This window comes from Bombina bombina, chromosome 2 (assembly GCF_027579735.1).
Source record: "Bombina bombina isolate aBomBom1 chromosome 2, aBomBom1.pri, whole genome shotgun sequence".
Classification (NCBI taxonomy): domain Eukaryota; kingdom Metazoa; phylum Chordata; class Amphibia; order Anura; family Bombinatoridae; genus Bombina; species Bombina bombina.
Window position 1 is genome coordinate 1,231,188,786 of NC_069500.1, and position 20,049 is coordinate 1,231,208,834.

The 20,049-nt window shown below is 40.1% G+C and overlaps 1 protein-coding gene across 1 annotated transcript in view; it reads right to left on the bottom strand.

The window, feature by feature from the left end:
- Positions 1 to 20,049, bottom strand: part of ATP10D (ATPase phospholipid transporting 10D (putative)) — a 452,340-nt gene that overhangs the window by 133,862 nt on the left and 298,429 nt on the right. The window contains exons 12-13 of the mRNA XM_053703992.1: positions 11,275 to 11,875; positions 10,213 to 10,316 (exon numbers count right to left, since the gene is read on the bottom strand). Coding sequence (XP_053559967.1) covers positions 10,213 to 10,316; positions 11,275 to 11,875 — 705 coding nt within the window. The remainder of the gene's footprint in view (positions 1 to 10,212; positions 10,317 to 11,274; positions 11,876 to 20,049) is intronic.

Consider the following 20,049-nt stretch of genomic DNA (forward strand, 5'->3'; position numbering starts at 1 on the left):
GTGGTAACCCTAACTTTATACCCGGGTTGTCTACTCGGATCTTTAAGGATTGGGAGACAAAAGGTTTGAAATTTGTGGGGCAGATCCTGGGAAATGCAGGTCTGCCAGTAACGTTTGCAGAATTAGTGCAGAAATACGATTTGGGGACACGCGAGTTTTACGCTTACTTGCAAATCAGGCATTAACTGCAAGAATTACTCTGTAACTTTGGAAATAATTGGTCTTTAGGGGATATCCAGGCTAGGATAACTTTATATGCATCCGGTGTGTATGCAATCTCTTCATTATATTCACTCATAGTTCAAATGCCATCTAATATTCAAGTTATTGATATGATAGTAAAATGGTCCCCCTATTTTCCAGATATAGATGAGCAGACGATTATCGGTAGTTTCAAGATAATACAACAAAGTTGGGTTCCAACTACATGGAGAGAGTCTCAAATTAAAATAGGTCTACAGAGAAATCATACACCGAATTGGTTATCTAAATGGTATAAGACTAACATTTTTTGCTCCAGATGTTCGGCAACAGAGGCGGATTTATTTCATTGTTTGTGGGCATGTCCCAAAATTATCCAATACTGGAAGAAGATAACTTATTGGATGAATACAATCCTACACTTAGATCATCAATTAAAGCCTATTGATATTTTTTTCTTGGTAAACTATCAAGGCATAATTAAAAATTTTAGTCTTATTAATACAATCATACTAACGGGACGCATTCTCATCCTTAAATTATGGAAGGCGCGAGATGCACCCCAAATATCCCACTTCAAAAAAGCCTTACTAAACCAGTTTACTGTAGAACAATTTAATATCCCTTACCCCCAAGAAGATCATCTATCCACTTTTTTTCGGAAGTGGGAAACTTTTGTTAAGTCCCTACCCCCGGCATGTCAAAGAAAGGTGATAAAACCATTCCGTGAATCGGAGTTTATAATGACAAATATATATGCAGGTCACTTTCCCAGAGATTGGGTAGAAGGTCAGGAGTGATGCTCGGGGGGTGGACGGGGGCCTGGGCGGTTGGGTTATCGGAGGAGGGTGGACCCCCCTTTTTTTTTTCTCTCTCTCTCTTCCTCTTTCTTTCTTTTTTTCTTTTATATAAGTCAGGTGGTGTCTGGAAATTCTACGTTTTATAGAATAATGATACAAACTTACTAGTATATGATAACACAAGATGAATACCCTAAGGATCAAATGAGTTATGGAACCAACAGGGTTTTTGTTTTTTTTTGTGATTTGGGGTATGTACTGTATAAATTGTATACTATGACGTGTCTTGTCAGATTTTATATGTCTAAGTGTTATTTTTCTCGTGGTTATGTATTTTTTGTACACTTATTGCAATAAACAAAAAATTCGTTGGAAAAAAAAAAAAAAAAGGATTGCTGCTTACCCTCTCCCTCATGGGGATACTGTCAGCCAATTCTGAAATAACACAGTCTCTCCAGAAAAAAATGACTAAACATACCTCACAGCTTATAGCATGAAAAACGTTCCTCACACTGAAGTTTCTTAAGTACTCCTCAGCCATTCTGTGGGAAACTGCACTGGATCTTAGTAACAACTGCTAAGATCATCAGCCTCCAGGCAGAAGTCTTCATCCATCTGCTGCCTGAGGGAAAATAGTACACACCGGTACCATTTAAAATAAAAAACTCTTGCTTGAAGAAAATAAAAACTTACATTTTATCACCTCTTTCACTTTACCCTTCCTAGTATTTAGAGTAGGCAAAGAGAATGACGGGGGTGGAGTCAAGGGAGGAGCTATATAGACAGCTCTGCTGTGGTGCTCTTTGCCACTTCCTGTTGGCAGGAGGATAATATCCCACAAGTAAAGGATGAATCCGTGGACTCGTCGTATCTTATAGAAGAAAAGAAAAGGGGAATGACAAATGTTACATTCTAATTAAAATTGAAAACATAATTGAAAATGATATATTTTTAAAAAAAAAAAATTTGAGGAGGCTGAGGGAGTTTACATTTTGAAATTCAATTAAGCAAGCACTTAAACCAGGAATTTACTTTTTTTGCATTGGATAAAGAACTTTGATATTCAAGTTTTTTTTGGCCATTTAATATCCCTAGTATTTAAGATATACAGGGAGTGCAGAATTATTAGGCAAATGAGTATTTTGACCACATCATCCTCTTTATGCATGTTGTCTTACTCCAAGCTGTATAGGCTCGAAAGCCTACTACCAATTAAGCATATTAGGTGATGTGCATATCTGTAATGAGAAGGGGTGTGGTCTAAAGACATCAACACCCTATATCAGGTGTGCATAATTATTAGGCAACTTCCTTTCCTTTGGCAAAATGGGTCAAAAGAAGGACTTGACAGGCTCAGAAACGTCAAAAATAGTGAGATATCTTGCAGAGGGATGCAGCACTCTTAAAATTGCAAAGCTTCTGAAGCGTGATTATCGAACAATCAAGCGTTTCATTCAAAATAGTCAACAGGGTCGCAAGAAGCGTGTGGAAAAACCAAGGCGCAAAATAACTGCCCATGAACTGAGAAAAGTCAAGCGTGCAGCTGCCAAGATGCCACTTGCCACCAGTTTGGCCATATTTCAGAGCTGCAACATCACTGGAGTGCCCAAAAGCACAAGGTGTGCAATACTCAGAGACATGGCCAAGGTAAGAAAGGCTGAAAGACGACCACCACTGAACAAGACACACAAGCTGAAACGTCAAGACTGGGCCAAGAAATATCTCAAGATTGATTTTTCTAAGGTTTTATGGACTGATGAAATGAGAGTGAGTCTTGATGGGCCAGATGGATGGGCCCGTGGCTGGATTGGTAAAGGGCAGAGAGCTCCAGTCCGACTCAGACGCCAGCAAGGTGGAGGTGGAGTACTGGTTTGGGCTGGTATCATCAAAGATGAGCTTGTGGGGCCTTTTCGGGTTGAGGATGGAGTCAAGCTCAACTCCCAGTCCTACTGCCAGTTTCTGGAAGACACCTTCTTCAAGCAGTGGTACAGGAAGAAGTCTGCATCCTTCAAGAAAAAACATAATTTATGCTTACCTGATAAATTCCTTTCTTCTGTTGTGTGATCAGTCCACGGGTCATCATTACTTCTGGGATATTATCTGCTCCCCTACAGGAAGTGCAAGAGGATTCACCCAGCAGAGTTGCTATATAGCTCCTCCCCTCTACGTCACCTCCAGTCATTCGACCAAAGACCAACGAGAAAGGAGAAACCAAGGGTGTAGTGGTGACTGAATTATAATTTAAAAAATATGTACCTGCCTTAAAAAACAGGGCGGGCCGTGGACTGATCACACAACAGAAGAAAGGAATTTATCAGGTAAGCATAAATTATGTTTTCTTCTGTTATGTGTGATCAGTCCACGGGTCATCATTACTTCTGGGATACCAATACCAAAGCAAAAGTACACGGATGACGGGAGGGATAGGCAGGTTCATTATACAGAAGGAACCACTGCCTGAAGAACCTTTCTCCCAAAAATAGCCTCCGAAGAAGCAAAAGTGTCAAATTTGTAAAATTTGGAAAAAGTATGAAGCGAAGACCAAGTTGCAGCCTTGCAAATCTGTTCAACAGAGGCCTCATTCTTAAAGGCCCAAGTGGAAGCCACAGCTCTAGTGGAATGAGCTGTAATTCTTTCAGGAGGCTGCTGTCCAGCAGTCTCATAGGCTAAACGTATTATGCTACGAAGCCAAAAAGAGAGAGAGGTAGCAGAAGCTTTTTGACCTCTCCTCTGTCCAGAATAAACGACAAACAGGGAAGAAGTTTGGCGAAAATCTTTAGTTGCCTGCAAGTAGAACTTGAGGGCACGAACTACATCCAGATTGTGTAGAAGACGTTCCTTCTTTGAAGAAGGATTTGGACACAAGGATGGAACAACAATCTCTTGATTGATATTTCTGTTAGTGACTACCTTAGGTAAGAACCCAGGTTTAGTACGCAGAACTACCTTGTCTGAGTGAAAGATCAGATAAGGAGAATCACAATGTAGGGCTGATAACTCAGAGACTCTTCGAGCCGAGGAAATAGCCATTAAAAATAGAACTTTCCAAGATAACAATTTTATATCAATGGAATGAAGGGGTTCAAACGGAACACCCTGTAAAACGTTAAGAACTAAGTTTAAACTCCATGGCGGAGCAACAGTTTTAAACACAGGCTTGATCCTAGCTAAAGCCTGACAAAAGGCCTGGATGTCTGAATTTTCTGACAGACGCCTGTGTAACAAGATGGACAGAGCTGAGATCTGTCCCTTTAATGAGCTAGCCGATAAACCCTTTTCTAAACCTTCTTGTAGAAAAGACAATATCCTAGGAATCCTAACCTTACTCCAGGAGTAATCTTTGGATTCACACCAGTATAGGTATTTACGCCATATTTTATGGTAAATCTTTCTGGTAACAGGCTTCCTAGCCTGTATCAGGGTATCAATAACCGACTCAGAAAAACCACGTTTTGATAAAATCAAGCGTTCAATTTCCAAGCAGTCAGCTTCAGAGAAGTTAGACTTTGATGTTTGAATGGACCCTGAATCAGAAGGTCCTGTCTTAGAGGTAGAGACCAAGGCGGACAGGATGACATGTCCACTAGATCTGCATACCAAGTCCTGCGCGGCCATGCAGGCGCTATTAGAATCACTGATGCTCTCTCCTGTTTGATTTTGGCAATCAATCGAGGAAGCAGTGGGAAGGGTGGAAACACATAAGCCATCCTGAAGTTCCAAGGTGCTGTCAAAGCATCTATCAGAACCGCTCCCGGATCCCTGGATCTGGATCCGTAGCGAGGAAGTTTGGCGTTCTGGCGAGACGCCATGAGATCTATCTCTGGTTTGCCCCAACGTCGAAGTATTTGGGCAAAGACCTCCGGATGAAGTTCCCACTCCCCCGGATGAAGAGTCTGGCGACTCAAGAAATCCGCCTCCCAGTTCTCCACTCCCGGGATGTGGATTGCTGACAGGTGGCAAGAGTGAGACTCTGCCCAGCGAATTATCTTTGATACTTCTATCATTGCTAGGGAGCTTCTTGTCCCTCCTTGATGGTTGATGTAAGCTACAGTCGTGATGTTGTCCGACTGAAACCTGATGAACCCCCGAGTCTTTAACTGGGGCCAAGCTAGAAGGGCATTGAGAACTGCTCTCAATTCCAGAATGTTTATTGGCAGGAGACTTTCCTCCTGACTCCATTGTCCCTGAGCCTTCAGAGAATTCCAGACAGCGCCCCAACCTAGAAGGCTGGCGTCTGTTGTTACAATTGTCCAGTCCGGCCTGCTGAACGGCATCCCCCTGGACAGATGTGGCCGAGAAAGCCACCATAGAAGAGAGTTTCTGGTCTCTTGATCCAGATTCAGAGTGGGGGACAAATCTGAGTAATCCCCATTCCACTGACTCAGCATGCACAATTGCAGCGGTCTGAGATGTAGGCGTGCAAAGGGTACTATGTCCATTGCTGCTACCATTAAGCCGATCACCTCCATGCATTGAGCTACTGACGGGAGTTGAATGGAATGAAGGACACGGCATGCATTTAGAAGCTTTGTTAATCTGTCTTCTGTCAGATAAATCTTCATTTCTACAGAATCTATAAGAGTTCCCAAGAATGGAACTCTTGTGAGAGGCAAGAGAGAACTCTTCTTTTCGTTCACTTTCCATCCATGCGACCTTAGAAATGCCAGAACTAACTCTGTATGAGACTTGGCAGTTTGAAAGCTTGAAGCTTGTATCAGAATGTCGTCTAGGTACGGAGCTACCGAAATTCCTTGCGGTCTCAGAACCGCTAGAAGGGCACCCAGAACCTTTGTGAAGATTCTTGGAGCCGTAGCCAATCCGAATGGAAGGGCTACAAACTGGTAATGCCTGTCTAAGAAGGCAAACCTTAGATACCGGTAATGATCTTTGTGAATCGGTATGTGAAGGTAAGCATCCTTTAAATCCACTGTGGTCATGTACTGACCCTTTTGGATCATGGGTAAAATTGTCCGAATAGTTTCCATTTTGAACGATGGAACTCTTAGGAATTTGTTTAGGATCTTTAAATCCAAGATTGGCCTGAAAGTTCCCTCTTTTTTGGGAACCACAAACAGGTTTGAGTAAAACCCTTGTCCTTGTTCCGACCGCGGAACCGGATGGATCACTCCCATTAATAATAGATCTTGTACACAGCGTAGAAACGCGTCTTTCTTTATTTGGTTTGTTGACAACCTTGACAGATGAAATCTCCCTCTTGGGGGAGATAATTTGAAGTCTAGAAGGTATCCCTGAGATATGATCTCTAGCGCCCAGGGATCCTGGACATCTCTTGCCCAAGCCTGGGCGAAGAGAGAGAGTCTGCCCCCCACTAGATCCGGTCCCGGATCGGGGGCCCTCGGTTCATGCTGTCTTAGGGGCAGCAGCAGGTTTTCTGGCCTGCTTGCCCTTATTCCAGGACTGGTTAGGTTTCCAGCCTTGTCTGTAACGAGCAACAGCTCCTTCCTGTTTTGGTGCAGTGGAAGTTGATGCTGCACCTGCTTTGAAATTCCGAAAGGGACGAAAAGTAGACTGTCTAGCCTTAGCTTTGGCTTTGTCTTGAGGTAGAGCGTGGCCCTTACCTCCTGTAATGTCAGCGATAATTTCTTTCAAACCGGGCCCAAATAAAGTTTGCCCCTTGAAAGGTATATTAAGTAATTTGGACTTAGAAGTTACATCAGCCGACCAGGATTTTAACCACAGCGCCCTACGTGCCTGAATGGCGAATCCTGAATTCTTAGCCGTAAGTTTGGTTAAATGTACTACGGCCTCCGAAATGAATGAATTAGCTAGTTTAAGGACTCTAAGCCTGTCCGTAATGTCGTCCAGCGTAGCGGAACTAAGGTTCTCTTCCAGAAACTCAATCCAAAATGCTGCCGCAGCCGTAATCGGCGCGATGCATGCAAGGGGTTGCAATATAAAACCTTGTTGAACAAACATTTTCTTAAGGTAACCCTCTAATTTTTTATCCATAGGATCTGAAAAAGCACAGCTATCCTCCACCGGGATAGTGGTACGCTTAGCTAAAGTAGAAACTGCTCCCTCCACCTTAGGGACCGTTTGCCATAAGTCCCGTGTGGTGGCGTCTATTGGAAACATCTTTCTAAATATTGGAGGGGGTGAGAACGGCACACCGGGTCTATCCCACTCCTTGGTAACAATTTCAGTTAATCTCTTAGGTATAGGAAAAACGTCAGTACTCGCCGGTACCGCAAAGTATTTATCCAACCTACACATTTTCTCTGGTATTGCAACAGTGTTACAATCGTTAAGAGCCGCTAAGACCTCCCCTAGTAATACACGGAGGTTTTCCAATTTAAATTTAAAATTTGAAATATCTGAATCCAATCTGCTTGGATCAGAACCGTCACCTACAGAATGAAGCTCTCCGTCCTCATGCTCTGCAAGCTGTGACGCAGTATCAGACATGGCCCTAGAATTATCAGCGCACTCTGTTCTCACCCCAGAGTGATCACGCTTGCCTCTTAGTTCTGGTAACTTAGCCAAAACTTCAGTCATAACAGTAGCCATATCTTGTAATGTTATCTGTAATGGCTGCCCAGATGTACTAGGCGCCATAATATCACGCACCTCCCGGGCGGGAGACGCAGGTACTGACACGTGAGGCGAGTTAGACGGCATAACTCTCCCCTCGCTGTTTGGTGAAATTTGTTCAATTTGTACAGATTGGCTTTTATTTAAAGTAGCATCAATACAGTTAGTACATAAATTTCTATTGGGCTCCACCTTGGCATTGGAACAAATGACACAGGTATCTTCCTCTGAATCAGACATGTTTAACACACTAGCAATAAACATGCAACTTGGTTACAATCTTATTTAACAAAAACGTACTGTGCCTCAAAGAAGCACTAAACGATTAAATGACAGTTGAAATAATGAACTGAAAAACAGTTATAGCATCACTCTGTAAAAACAACACAACTTGTTAGCAAAGGTTTGTTCCCATTAGTAAAGTAACACTAATTAAATTTTAAACATAAAAATCACAGCAACGTTTTTAAAACACAGTCACTACATAAGTCTCACAGCTCTGCTGAGAGAATCTACCTCCCTTCAAAGAAGTTTGAAGACCCCTGAGTTCTGTTAGAGCTGAACCGGATCATGCAGAAAATACAAGAGTAACTGACTGGAAATTTTTGATGCGTAGCAAAGAGCGCCAAAAACGGCCCCTCCCCCTCACACACAGCAGTGAGAGAGAAACGAAACTGTCATAATCAAAACAAGCAAACTGCCAAGTGGAAAAATAATGCCCAAATATTTATTCACTCAGTACCTCAGAAATGCAAACGATTCTACATTCCAGCAAAAACGTTTAACATGAATTAAATACCTATTAAAAGGTTTAATGTACTTTTACAGAGTAATTCCGGTGAAATACCATCCCCAGAATACTGAAGTGTAGAGTATACATACATGTCATTATAACGGTATGGCAGGATTTTCTCATCAATTCCATTCAGAAAATAAAAACTGCTACATACCTCAATGCAGATTCAACTGCCCGCTGTCCCCTGATCTGAAGCTTTTACCTCCCTCAGATGGCCGAGAAACAGCAATATGATCTTAACTACTCCGGTTAAAATCATAAGAAAAAACTCTGGTAGATTCTTCTTCAAACTCTGCCAGAGAAGTAATAACACGCTCCGGTGCTATTGTAAAATAACAAACTTTTGATTGAAGTTATAAAAACTAAGTATAATCACCATAGTCCTCTCACACCTCCTATCTAGTCTTTGGGTGCAAGAGAATGACTGGAGGTGACGTAGAGGGGAGGAGCTATATAGCAACTCTGCTGGGTGAATCCTCTTGCACTTCCTGTAGGGGAGCAGATAATATCCCAGAAGTAATGATGACCCGTGGACTGATCACACATAACAGAAGAAACATGATTTTCATGCAGGACAATGCTCCATCACACGCGTCCAAGTACTCCACAGCGTGGCTGGCAAGAAAGGGTATAAAAGAAGAAAATCTAATGACATGGCCTCCTTGTTCACCTGATCTGAACCCCATTGAGAACCTGTGGTCCATCATCAAATGTGAGATTTACAAGGAGGGAAAACAGTACACCTCTCTGAACAGTGTCTGGGAGGCTGTGGTTGCTGCTGCACGCAATGTTGATGGTGAACAGATCAAAACACTGACAGAACTCATGGATGGCAGGCTTTTGAGTGTCCTTGCAAAGAAAGGTGGCTATATTGGTCACTGATTTGTTTTTGTTTTGTTTTTGAATGTCAGAAATGTATATTTGTGAATGTTGAGATGTTATATTGGTTTCACTGGTAAAAATAAATAATTGAAATGGGTATATATTTGTTTTTTGTTAAGTTGCCTAATAATTATGCACAGTAATAGTCACCTGCACACACAGATATCCCCCTAAAATAGCTAAAACTAAAAACAAACTAAAAACTACTTCCAAAAATATTCAGCTTTGATATTAATAAGTTTTTTGGGTTCATTGAGAACATGGTTGTTGTTCAATAATAAAATTAATCCTCAAAAATACAACTTGCCTAATAATTCTGCACTCCCTGTATAATGAATATTTCCGTAACTCCTTGGTTGTCACTCATTGCTATGCATATTTGATACTTTACAGTGGCTGCTTAAAAAGATGGGTTTTTCTATTAAGATCTGCACATTCAAATGATATGAATAACAATCATAATCTGTTTGCTTTTTTAAGAAGAATATGCACATAAGCTATTTACAACAGTTTTGCCTTTCAGGCACCTTGCTCTATTGCCTGGTGGGATGTTACTTTGGTCTAATTGAAAGGGAAATTGGTTGCATACACTATCCAGTTACAGCTAATACTAGACAGACGCCAACCCTTATAGTGCCTAATAGTGATGTCATAATGATATAAACTAAGCAGTAATCTGCTAGTGAATATTAAGACACACTTATATAGCTTAATCAATAATATATCAAGTTATGTGATAGGGTAAGAATTTTTGAGTAAATGTGAAATGGCCTTTATTAAAGTCATCACACCCAATTTTGCTTCTGGGCTCATAAAAGCATTCTAAAATTGAGTCCGACACATATGGAATTTAAATGAATAATTTGGTTAGTAGATTTCCTTCCCTTTTACGTAGCTTTCTATTTCTGTGCAACTTGAAATGTTAAAAGTGGAAAAAAGATTAATAAATTATATTTGTAAGTTTATTTAATAGTTAATTACCTTTTTAGCAATACATAAAGTTCGAAGCCCACCTTTGGCATACCCATCTAAATGTTTCTGCGTTAATGTTCTGATATTTTTCTGCAACAATGTAGTTTTGTTATCTGAAAATGCAAGAGGGTTATAGGACAATGAAATCAATAAATAAAAAAACATATGTTTTAAATAACAGATTTTTTTTCTACAGTTATTTATCTAGAGAGTTTTATTACATGACTGTAAACAGCAATGTTCACTAAGGCTTAATTATTCATATAGATTACTCTTTCGACTTTAGATTATTTCATGTCAGACGGGCAACAGGTAGGTGCGCACTGAAGATTAGGACAGTGCGCACATTTACATGAGCATCTTTACTAGCTAAATTATATGGCAAATGTAAACCCTTTAAACAAAACAGACAACATAAATGAAGATAAGTTATTTTAATATGGTTTATATGTTATAAACAAGAGCAAAGTCCAGCTATATGTATCACTTCGGCTGTTAATCTGCATATAAAATGATGGAGCTGATTATAAAATATCAAGTATTGTACAAGTACATTGTTAAAGGGACAGTCTAGGCCAAAATAAACTTTCATCTTTCATCAAAATAAACTTTCATGATTCAGATTTTAAACAATTTTCCAATTTACTTTTATCACCAATTTTGCTTTGTTCTCTTGGTATTCTTAGTTGAAAGATTAACCTAGGAGATTCATATGCTAATTTCTTAAACCTTGAAGACCACCTCTTTTCAGAATGCATTTTAACAGTTTTTTACCACTAGAGGGTGTTAGTTCATGTATTTCATATAGATAACACTGTGCTCGTGCACGTGAAGTTATCTGGGAGCAGGCACTGATTGGCTAAACTGCAAGTCTATAAAAAAAACTGAAATAAAGGGGCAGTTTGCAGAGGTTTAGATACAAAATAATCACAGAGGTTAAAGTATATTAATATAACTGTGTTGGTTATGCAAAACTGGGGAATGGGTAATAAAGGGATTATCTATCTTTTAAAACAATAAAAATTCTGGTGTAGACTGTCCCTTTAAATAGATTCAAGATCCATGGCTCACCTTCAGCATTGACTGATAATAGATCCATTATAACAGAGTCTGCTCCTTTGGTATACACTACCACTTTATTTGATATAGGGTGGCGAATAACCACAGACATCCTTTTTCTAACGGAGTCAAAAGGTAAAAGGTGCAAAATTTGAAAGGTCAAAGGTCCCAGGAAGTCCAGCTCCACAGTGACTTGATCAGGTGTCCGTGACTTTAGAGTATATTTGTAAGCCCTGGCAGCATGAACCAGTGCCGCCTCATCTGGAGATTCTGCCTCATAACACAGCTCCCCAGGAGCAAAAATATCATCATCACCATTGTTAACCACGTCAGATTTCTCCAGACTATCAGGCTCAAATTCAGCAGTAGTGTTTAAGCTGCCTGTGGCATGGAGTTCATTTATTGACTTATCAGGCAGATCAGATGAAGGTGAAGCCAGCTTCACTTTGTTGAAAAATGATAGTCTGCTCACAAAATTCAAATTATCTGAAGCAGGATCTTTTCCACTTGAAAGTGTAGAGGAGCTTAATTTACGCACTGAAAATTTCTGAAACATCTGTTTGATTTCTTCCAATGATTTTATGGGAGTTTTTATAAGGGATGGCATTCTTATCTATTCAAAAATAAAACCAGATCGTATATACAGATTAGATGTCTAGTTATGAAAGTGTTTTACAAAAGTAGAAAAAACATAATTTATGTAAGAACTTACCTGATAAATTCAATTCTTTCATATAGGCAAGAGTCCATGAGCTAGTGATGTATGGGATATACAATCCTATCAGGAGGGGCAAAGTTTCCCAAACCTCAAAATGCCTATAAATACACCCCTCACCAAACCCACAATTCAGTTTAACGAATAGCCAAGTAGTGGGGTGATAAAGGAGTAAAAAGCATCAAAAAAGGAATTTGGAAATAATTGTGCTTTATACAAAAAATCATAACGACCATAAAAAGGGTGGGTCTCATGGACTCTTGCCAATATGAAAGAAATGAAATTATCAGGTAAGTTCTTACATAAATTATGTTTTCTTTCATGTAATTGGCAAGAGTCAATGAGCTAGTGACGTATGGGATAGCAATAACTAAGATGTGGAGCTCCACAGAAGAGTCATTAGAGAGGGAGGGATAAAAATAATAACAGCCATTTTCCACTGAAAATAATTAATCCACAACCCAAAATATAAGTTTATTCTCATAAATGAAAAGAAAAAAACAAACATAAGCAGAGGAATCAAACTGACACAGCTGCCTAAAGAACTTTTCTACCAAAAACTGCTTCCGAGGAAGCAAATACATCAAAACGGTAGAATTTAGTAAATGTATGCAAAGAAGACCAAGTTGCTGCTTTGCAAATCAGATCAACTGAAGCTTCATTCTTAAAAGCACAAGAAGTGGAGACTGATCTAGTGGAATGATCTGTAATTCTCTGAGGCGGGGCCTGACCCGACTCCAAAAAAGCCTGATGAATCAAAAGTTTTAACCAGGATGCCAAGTAAATGTCAGAAACTTTCTGACCTTTCCTAGGACCAGAAAAAACAAAGAGACTAGAAGTCTTCCTGAAATCTTTAGTAGTTTCAACATAATATTTCAACGCTCTAACAACATCCAAAGAATGTAAGGATCTCTCCAAAGAATTCTTAGGATTAGGACACAAAGGAGGAACAATTTAGCGCAAAACTGCCTTATCCTGATGGAAAATAAAAAAAAGGAGATTCACAAACAGCAGATAATTCGGAAACTCTTCTAGCAGACGAAATGCCCAAAAGGAACAACATTTTCCAAGAAAGTAGTTTAATGTCCAAAGAATGCATAGGCTCAAATGGAGGAGCCTGTAAAGCCTTCAAAACCAAATTATGACTCCAAGGAGGAGAGATTGTTTTAATGACAGGCTTAATACGGACCAAAGCCTGAACAAAACAGTGAATATCAGGAAGCTTAGCAATCTTTCTGTGAAATAAAACAGAAAGAGCAGAGATTTGTCCCTTTAAGGAACTTGCAGACAAATCCTTATCCAAACCACCCTGAAGAAACTGTAAAATTCTAGGAATTCTAAAAGAATGCCAGGAAAATTTATGAGAAGAACACTATGAAATATAAGTCTTCCAAACTCGATAATAAATCTTCCTAGAAACAGATTTACGAGCCTGTAACATAGTATTAATCACTGAGTCAGAAAAACCTCTATGACTAAGCACTAGGCATTCAATTTCCATACCTTCAAAATTAATGATTTTAGATCCTGATGGAAAAAAGGACATTGAGACAGAAGGCCTTAAAGGAAGTGGCCAAGGTTGGCAACTGGACATCCGAACAAGATCCACATACCAAAACCTGTGAGGCCATGCTGGAGCTACCAGCAACATAAACGATCGTTCCATGATGATCTTGGAGATCACTCTTGGAAGAAGAACTAGAGGCGGGAAGATATAAGCAGGTTGGTAACACCAAGGAACTGCTAACGCATCCACTGCCTCCGCCTGAGGATCCCTGAACCTGGACAGGTACCTGGGAAGTTTCTTGTTTAGATGGGAAGCCATCAGATCTATTTCTGGAACAATTTGAGAAAACATCTGGATGGAGCGACCACTCCCCCGGCAGTAAAGTCTGAAGGCTAAGATAATCCACTTCCCAATTGTCTACACCTGGGATATGAACAGCAGAAAATAGACAGGAGCTGGATTCCGCCCAAGAAAGTATCCGAGATACTTCTTTCATAGCTTTGGGACTGCGAGTCCCACCCTGATGATTGACATATACCACAGTTGTGATATTTTCTGTCTGAAAACTAATGAACAGTTCTCTCTTCAACAGATGCCACACCTGAAGAGCCCTGAAAATAGCACAGAGTTCTAAAATATTGATTCGTAACCTCGCCTCTTGAGATTTCCAAACCCCTTGTGCTGTCAGATATCCCCAGACAGTTACCCAACATGAAAGACTTGCATCTGTTGTGATCACAGTCCAGGTTGGACGAACAAAAGAGGCTCCGTGAACTATACGATGGTGATCTAAACACCAAGTCAGAGAAAGTCGAACATTGGGATTTAAGGATATTAATTGTGATATCTTTGTATAATCCCTACACCAATGATTCAGCATACAAAGCTGGAGAGGTCTCATATGAAAACGAGCAAAGGGGATCGCGTCTGATGCTGCAGTCATGAAACCTAAAACTTCCATGCACATAGTTACTGAAGGGAATGATTGAGACTGAAGGTTCCGACAAGCTGAACCCAATTTTAGTTGTCTCTCTTCTGTTAGAGACAGAGTCATGGACACTGAATCTATTTGGAAACCTAAAAAGGTGACCTTTGTCTGAGGAATCAATGAACTTTTTGGTAAATTGATCCTCCAACCATCTCTTTGAAGAAACAACACTAGTTGATTTGTGTGAGATTCTGCAGAATGTAAAGACTGAGCTAGTACCAAGATATCATCCAAATAAGGAAACACTGCAATACTCCGTTCTCTGATTACAGAGATTAGGGCACCGAGAACCTTTGAAAAAATTCCTGGAGCTGTCGCTAGGCCAAATGGAAGAGCTACAAATTAGTAATGCTTGGCTAGAAAAGATAATCTCAGAAACTGATGGTGGTCTGGATGAATCGGAATATGAAGATATGCATCCTGTAAGTCTATCGTAAAAGTTGGCACTCTTACAAAACAATTCAAAATTTTCAGATCCAGAACTGGCCTGAATGAATTTTCTTTCTATGGGACAATTAATAGATTTGAATAAAACCTCATACCCTGCTCCTGAAACGGAACTGGTATGATTACCCCTGAAAGCTCCAGATCTGAAAAACACTTCAGAAAAGCCTGAGCCTTTACTGGATTTGCCGGGATGCGTGAGAGAAAAAAAATCTTCTCACAGGAGGTCTTACTCTGAATCCTATTCAGTACCCTTGAGAGACAATACTCTGAATATATTGATTTTTGACAGAATCTGCCCAAATGCTTTGGAAGAATCTTAATCTGCCCCCTACCAGCTGAGCTGGAATGAGGGCCACACCTTTATGCAGACTTGGGGGCTGGCTTTGGTTTCTTAAACGGCTTGGATTTATTCCAACTTGAAGAAGGTTTCCAATTGGAAACATTCTTTGGGGGAAGGATTGGGTTTCTGTTCCTTATTTTGACGAAAGGAACGAAAACGGTAAGAAGCTTTAGATTTACCCTTAGGTCTTTTATCCTGAGGCAAAAGAACTCCCTTCCCCCCAGTGACAGTTGAAATAATTGAATCCAACTGAGAACCAAATAAATTATTACCTTGGAAAGAAAGAGATAGTAATCTAGATTTAGATACCATGTTAGCATTCCAATATTTAAGCCACAAAGCTCTTCTAGCTAAAATAGCTAGAGACATAGCTTTAACATCAATTTTGATGATATAAAAAATGGCATCACAGATAAAATGATTAGCATGTTAAAGCAAGCGAACAATGCTAGACAAATCAGGATCTGTTTCCTGTTGCGCTAAACTTTCCAACCAAAAAGTTGATGCAGCTGCAACATCAGCCAAAGAAATGGCAGGCCTGAGGAGATAGCTAGAATATAAATAAGCTTTCCTTAGATAAGATTCAAGTTTCCTATCTAAGGAAGTACTATCTTCCATAGGAATAGTAGTACGTTTGGCAAGAGTAGAAATAGCCCCATCAACTCTGGGGATCTTTTCCAAAAATTCCAAACTAATTGCTGGCAAATGATACAATTTTTTAAACCTTGAAGAAGGGATAAAAGAAGTACCAGGCCTATTCCATTCCTTAGAAGTCATATCAGAAACAGCATCAGGAACTGGAAAAACCTCTGGAGTAACCACAGGAGTTTTATTGTTCAAGAGAACAATATCCAATGTAATCAACACCTCTTTTAACAAGGAACGAATATACTCCATTTTAAATAAATAAGTAGATTTGTCAGTGTCAATATCTGAGGGTAGGATCTTTTGAATCAGATCCTCATCCGGAAGAGGATAATTTTGTTGTCGGTCATTTGAAAATTCATCAACTATATGACAAGTTTTAAAATACCTTTTACGTTTATTAGAAGGCGGGATAGCAGACAAAGCCTTCTGAATCGCATTAGTAATAAAAATCTTTTATATTCACAGGGATATCATGTACATTAGATATTGAAGGAACAACAGGCATTGTACTATTACTGATGGATACATTATCTGCATGTAAAAGCTTATCATGACAACTATTACATACCACAGCTGGAGATGTAATCTCCACAAATTTACAACAGATACACTTAGCTTTGGTAGAACTGTTAACAGGCAGCAGGGTTCCAACAGTGGTTTCTGAGACAGGATCAGATTGAGACATCTTGCAAATGTAAGAGGAAAAAAACAACATATAAAGCAAAATTATCAAATTTCCTTATATGGCAGTTTCAGGAATGGGAAAAAATGCAAACAGCATAGCCCTCTGACATAGAAAAAGGAAAGAGGCATATAGGAATGGGGTTTTAAATAATGAAATTATTTGGCACAAGTATGACGCACACCACAAACTCAATTTTTTTGGCACTAACAACATCCGGAAATGACCCACGCGCGTCATTGCAGACGCACCTTGTGCAAGGCACTCGGTGTCAAGTACAACGCCGGAAATTATGAACTTGCGTCACTGGACGTACCTTCGCACCAGAAAATTTCTCGCACCAAGAATGAAGCAATAAACGTCAGCATTTTGCGCCTTGCGAGCCTAATTTTGCCCGCGAAAATTTAATGAAAAAGCAGTCAATTTGAAAAAAAAAGACTAAACCCCAGTTAAGAAAAATATTTTCCGAAATATGTATTTCCCCAAATATGAAACTGAATAGTCTGCAAAAGGAAATATACATAAACCTGACTCATGGCAAATATAAGTACAATACATATATTTAGAACTTTATATTAATACATAAAGTGCCAAACCATAGCTGAGAGTGTCTTATGTAATGAACATACTTACCGAAAGACACCCCATCCACATAAAGCAGATAGCCAAACCAGTACAGAAACAGTTATCAGTAGAGGTAATGGAATATGAGAGTATATCATCGATCTGAATAAGGGAGGTAGGAGATTAATCCCTATGACGATAACAGAGAACCTATGAAATAGATCTCCCGTGAGGGAAACCATTGCATTCAATAGGTGATACTTCCTTCACATCCCTCTGACATTCACTGTACTTTGAGAGGAATCGGGCTTCAAAATGCTGAGAAGCTCATATCATCGTAGAAATCTAGCACTAATTTACTTCACCACCTCCATAGGAGGCAAAGTTTGTAAAAACTGAATTGTGGGTGTGGTGAGGGGTGTATTTATAGGCATTTTGAGGTTTGGGAAACTTTGCCCCTCCTGGTAGGATTGTATATCCCATACGTCGCTAGCTCATGGACTCTTGCCAATTACATGAAATAAATTATAGTACAAGTAGCCAGGTAAGTTGCTATCTGAACTTATGGGCAGTTTTTATACGTTGGCAGTATCCCCACATTTGTCCAATCTTTCTTGTAATCACTTTTTGGCATGACTTTTCCAGGACTTTGATATTCGCATGGATGGATGGACTCTGGGGCTATTTTAATCCACTCTGTTTGCCAGCATCTTGCTTCAACTCTGTTTGTTCCATACCTGTACTGCATTTATGATAAATATGCCCCTGTGTTGATAGACATTTATACCTTTCTGTCAAGCATTACTTGTTTAAAATGTTATAGTTGTACAGAAAAATTAAGGAACCTTTATATAATGTACTTAATAGGGCTGAGATGAGGCAGCAGAAGGAATGGCTACCCAATTTTATGCTTGTCAGCACTTTTTTATGATGGTTATTATGTGTGCCTTGCATATTTTTCAAATGCCTACATTTTCTATTAGAAAAACATAATTTATGCTTACCTGATAAATTTATTTCTCTTGTAGTGTATCCAGTCCACGGATCATCAATTACTTGTGGGATATTCTCCTTCCCAACAGGAAGTTGCAAGAGGATCACCCACAGCAGAGCTGCTATATTGCTCCTCCCCTCACTGCTATATCCAGTCATTCGACCGAAACAAGACGAGAAAGGAGAAACCATAGGGTGCAGTGGTGACTGTAGTTTAATTAAAATTTAGACCTGCCTTAAAAGGACAGGGCGGGCCGTGGACTGGATACACTACAAGAGAAATAAATTTATCAGGTAAGCATAAATTATGTTTTCTCTTGTTAAGTGTATCCAGTCCACAGATCATCCATTACTTGTGGGATACCAATACCAAAGCTAAAGTACATGGATGATGGGAGGGACAAGGCAGGAACTTAAACGGAAGGAACCACTGCCTGTAGAACCTTTCTTCCAAAAACAGCCTCCGAAGAAGCAAAAGTGTCAAATTTGTAAAATTTTGAAAAGGTGTGAAACGAAGACCAAGTGGCAGCCTTGCAAATCTGTTCAACAGAGGCCTCATTTTTAAAGGCCCAGGTAGAAGCCACAGCTCTAGTAGAATGAGCTGTAATCCTTTCAGGGGGCTGCTGTCCAGCAGTCTCATAGGCTAAGCGTATTATGCTCCGAAGCCAAAAGGAGAGAGAGGTTGCCGAAGCTTTTTGACCTCTCCTCTGTCCAGAGTAAACGACAAACAGGGCAGATGTTTGACGAAAATCTTTAGTAGCCTGTAAGTAAAACTTCAAGGCACGGACTACGTCCAGATTATGCAAAAGAAGTTCCTTCTTTGAAGAAGGATTAGGACACAATGATGGAACAACAATCTCTTGATTGATATTCCTGTTAGAAACCACCTTAGGTAAAAACCCAGGTTTGGTACGCAGAACTACCTTGTCTCAATGAAAAATCAGATAAGGAGAATCATAATGTAAGGCAGATAACTCAGAGACTCTTCGAGCTGAGGAAATAGCCATCAAAAACAGAACTTTCCAAGATAAAAGTTTAATATCAATGGAATGAAGGGGTTCAAACGGAACTCCCTGAAGAACTTTAAGAACCAAGTTTAAGCTCCACGGGGGAGCGACAGTTTTAAACACAGTCTTAATCCTAACCAAAGCCTGACAAAATGCCTGGACGTCTGGAACTTCTGCCAGACGCTTGTGCAAAAGAATAGACAGAGCAGAGATCTGTCCTTTTAAAGAACTAGCTGATAAGCCTTTGTCCAAACCCTCTTGGAGAAAGGACAAAATCCTGGGAATCCTGACCTTACTCCATGAGTAACCCTTGGATTCACACCAATAAAGATATTTACGCCATATCTTATGGTAGATTTTCCTGGTGACAGGCTTCCGAGCCTGTATTAAGGTATCAATGACTGACTCGGAGAAGCTACGCCTTGATAGAATCAAGCGTTCAATCTCCATGCAGTCAGTCTCAGAGAAAGTAGATTTGGATGATTGAAAGGACCTTGTATTAGAAGGTCCTGCCTCAGAGGCAGAGTCCATGGTGGAAGAGATGACATGTCCACTAGGTCTGCATACCAGGTCCTGCGTGGCCACGCAGGCGCTATCAGAATCACTGATGCTCTCTCCTGTTTGATTTTGGCAATCAGTCGAGGGAGCAGAGGAAACGGTGGAAACACATAGGCCAGGTTGAAGAACAAAGGAGCTGCTAGAGCATCTATCAGCGTTGCTCCCGGGTCCCTGGACCTGGATCCGTAACAAGGAAGCTTGGCGTTCTGGCGAGACGCCATGAGATCCAGTTCTGGTTTGCCCCAACGATGGACCAGTTGAGCAAACACCTCCGGATGGAGTTCCCACTCCCCCGGATGAAAAGTCTGACGACTTAGAAAATCCGCCTCCCAGTTCTC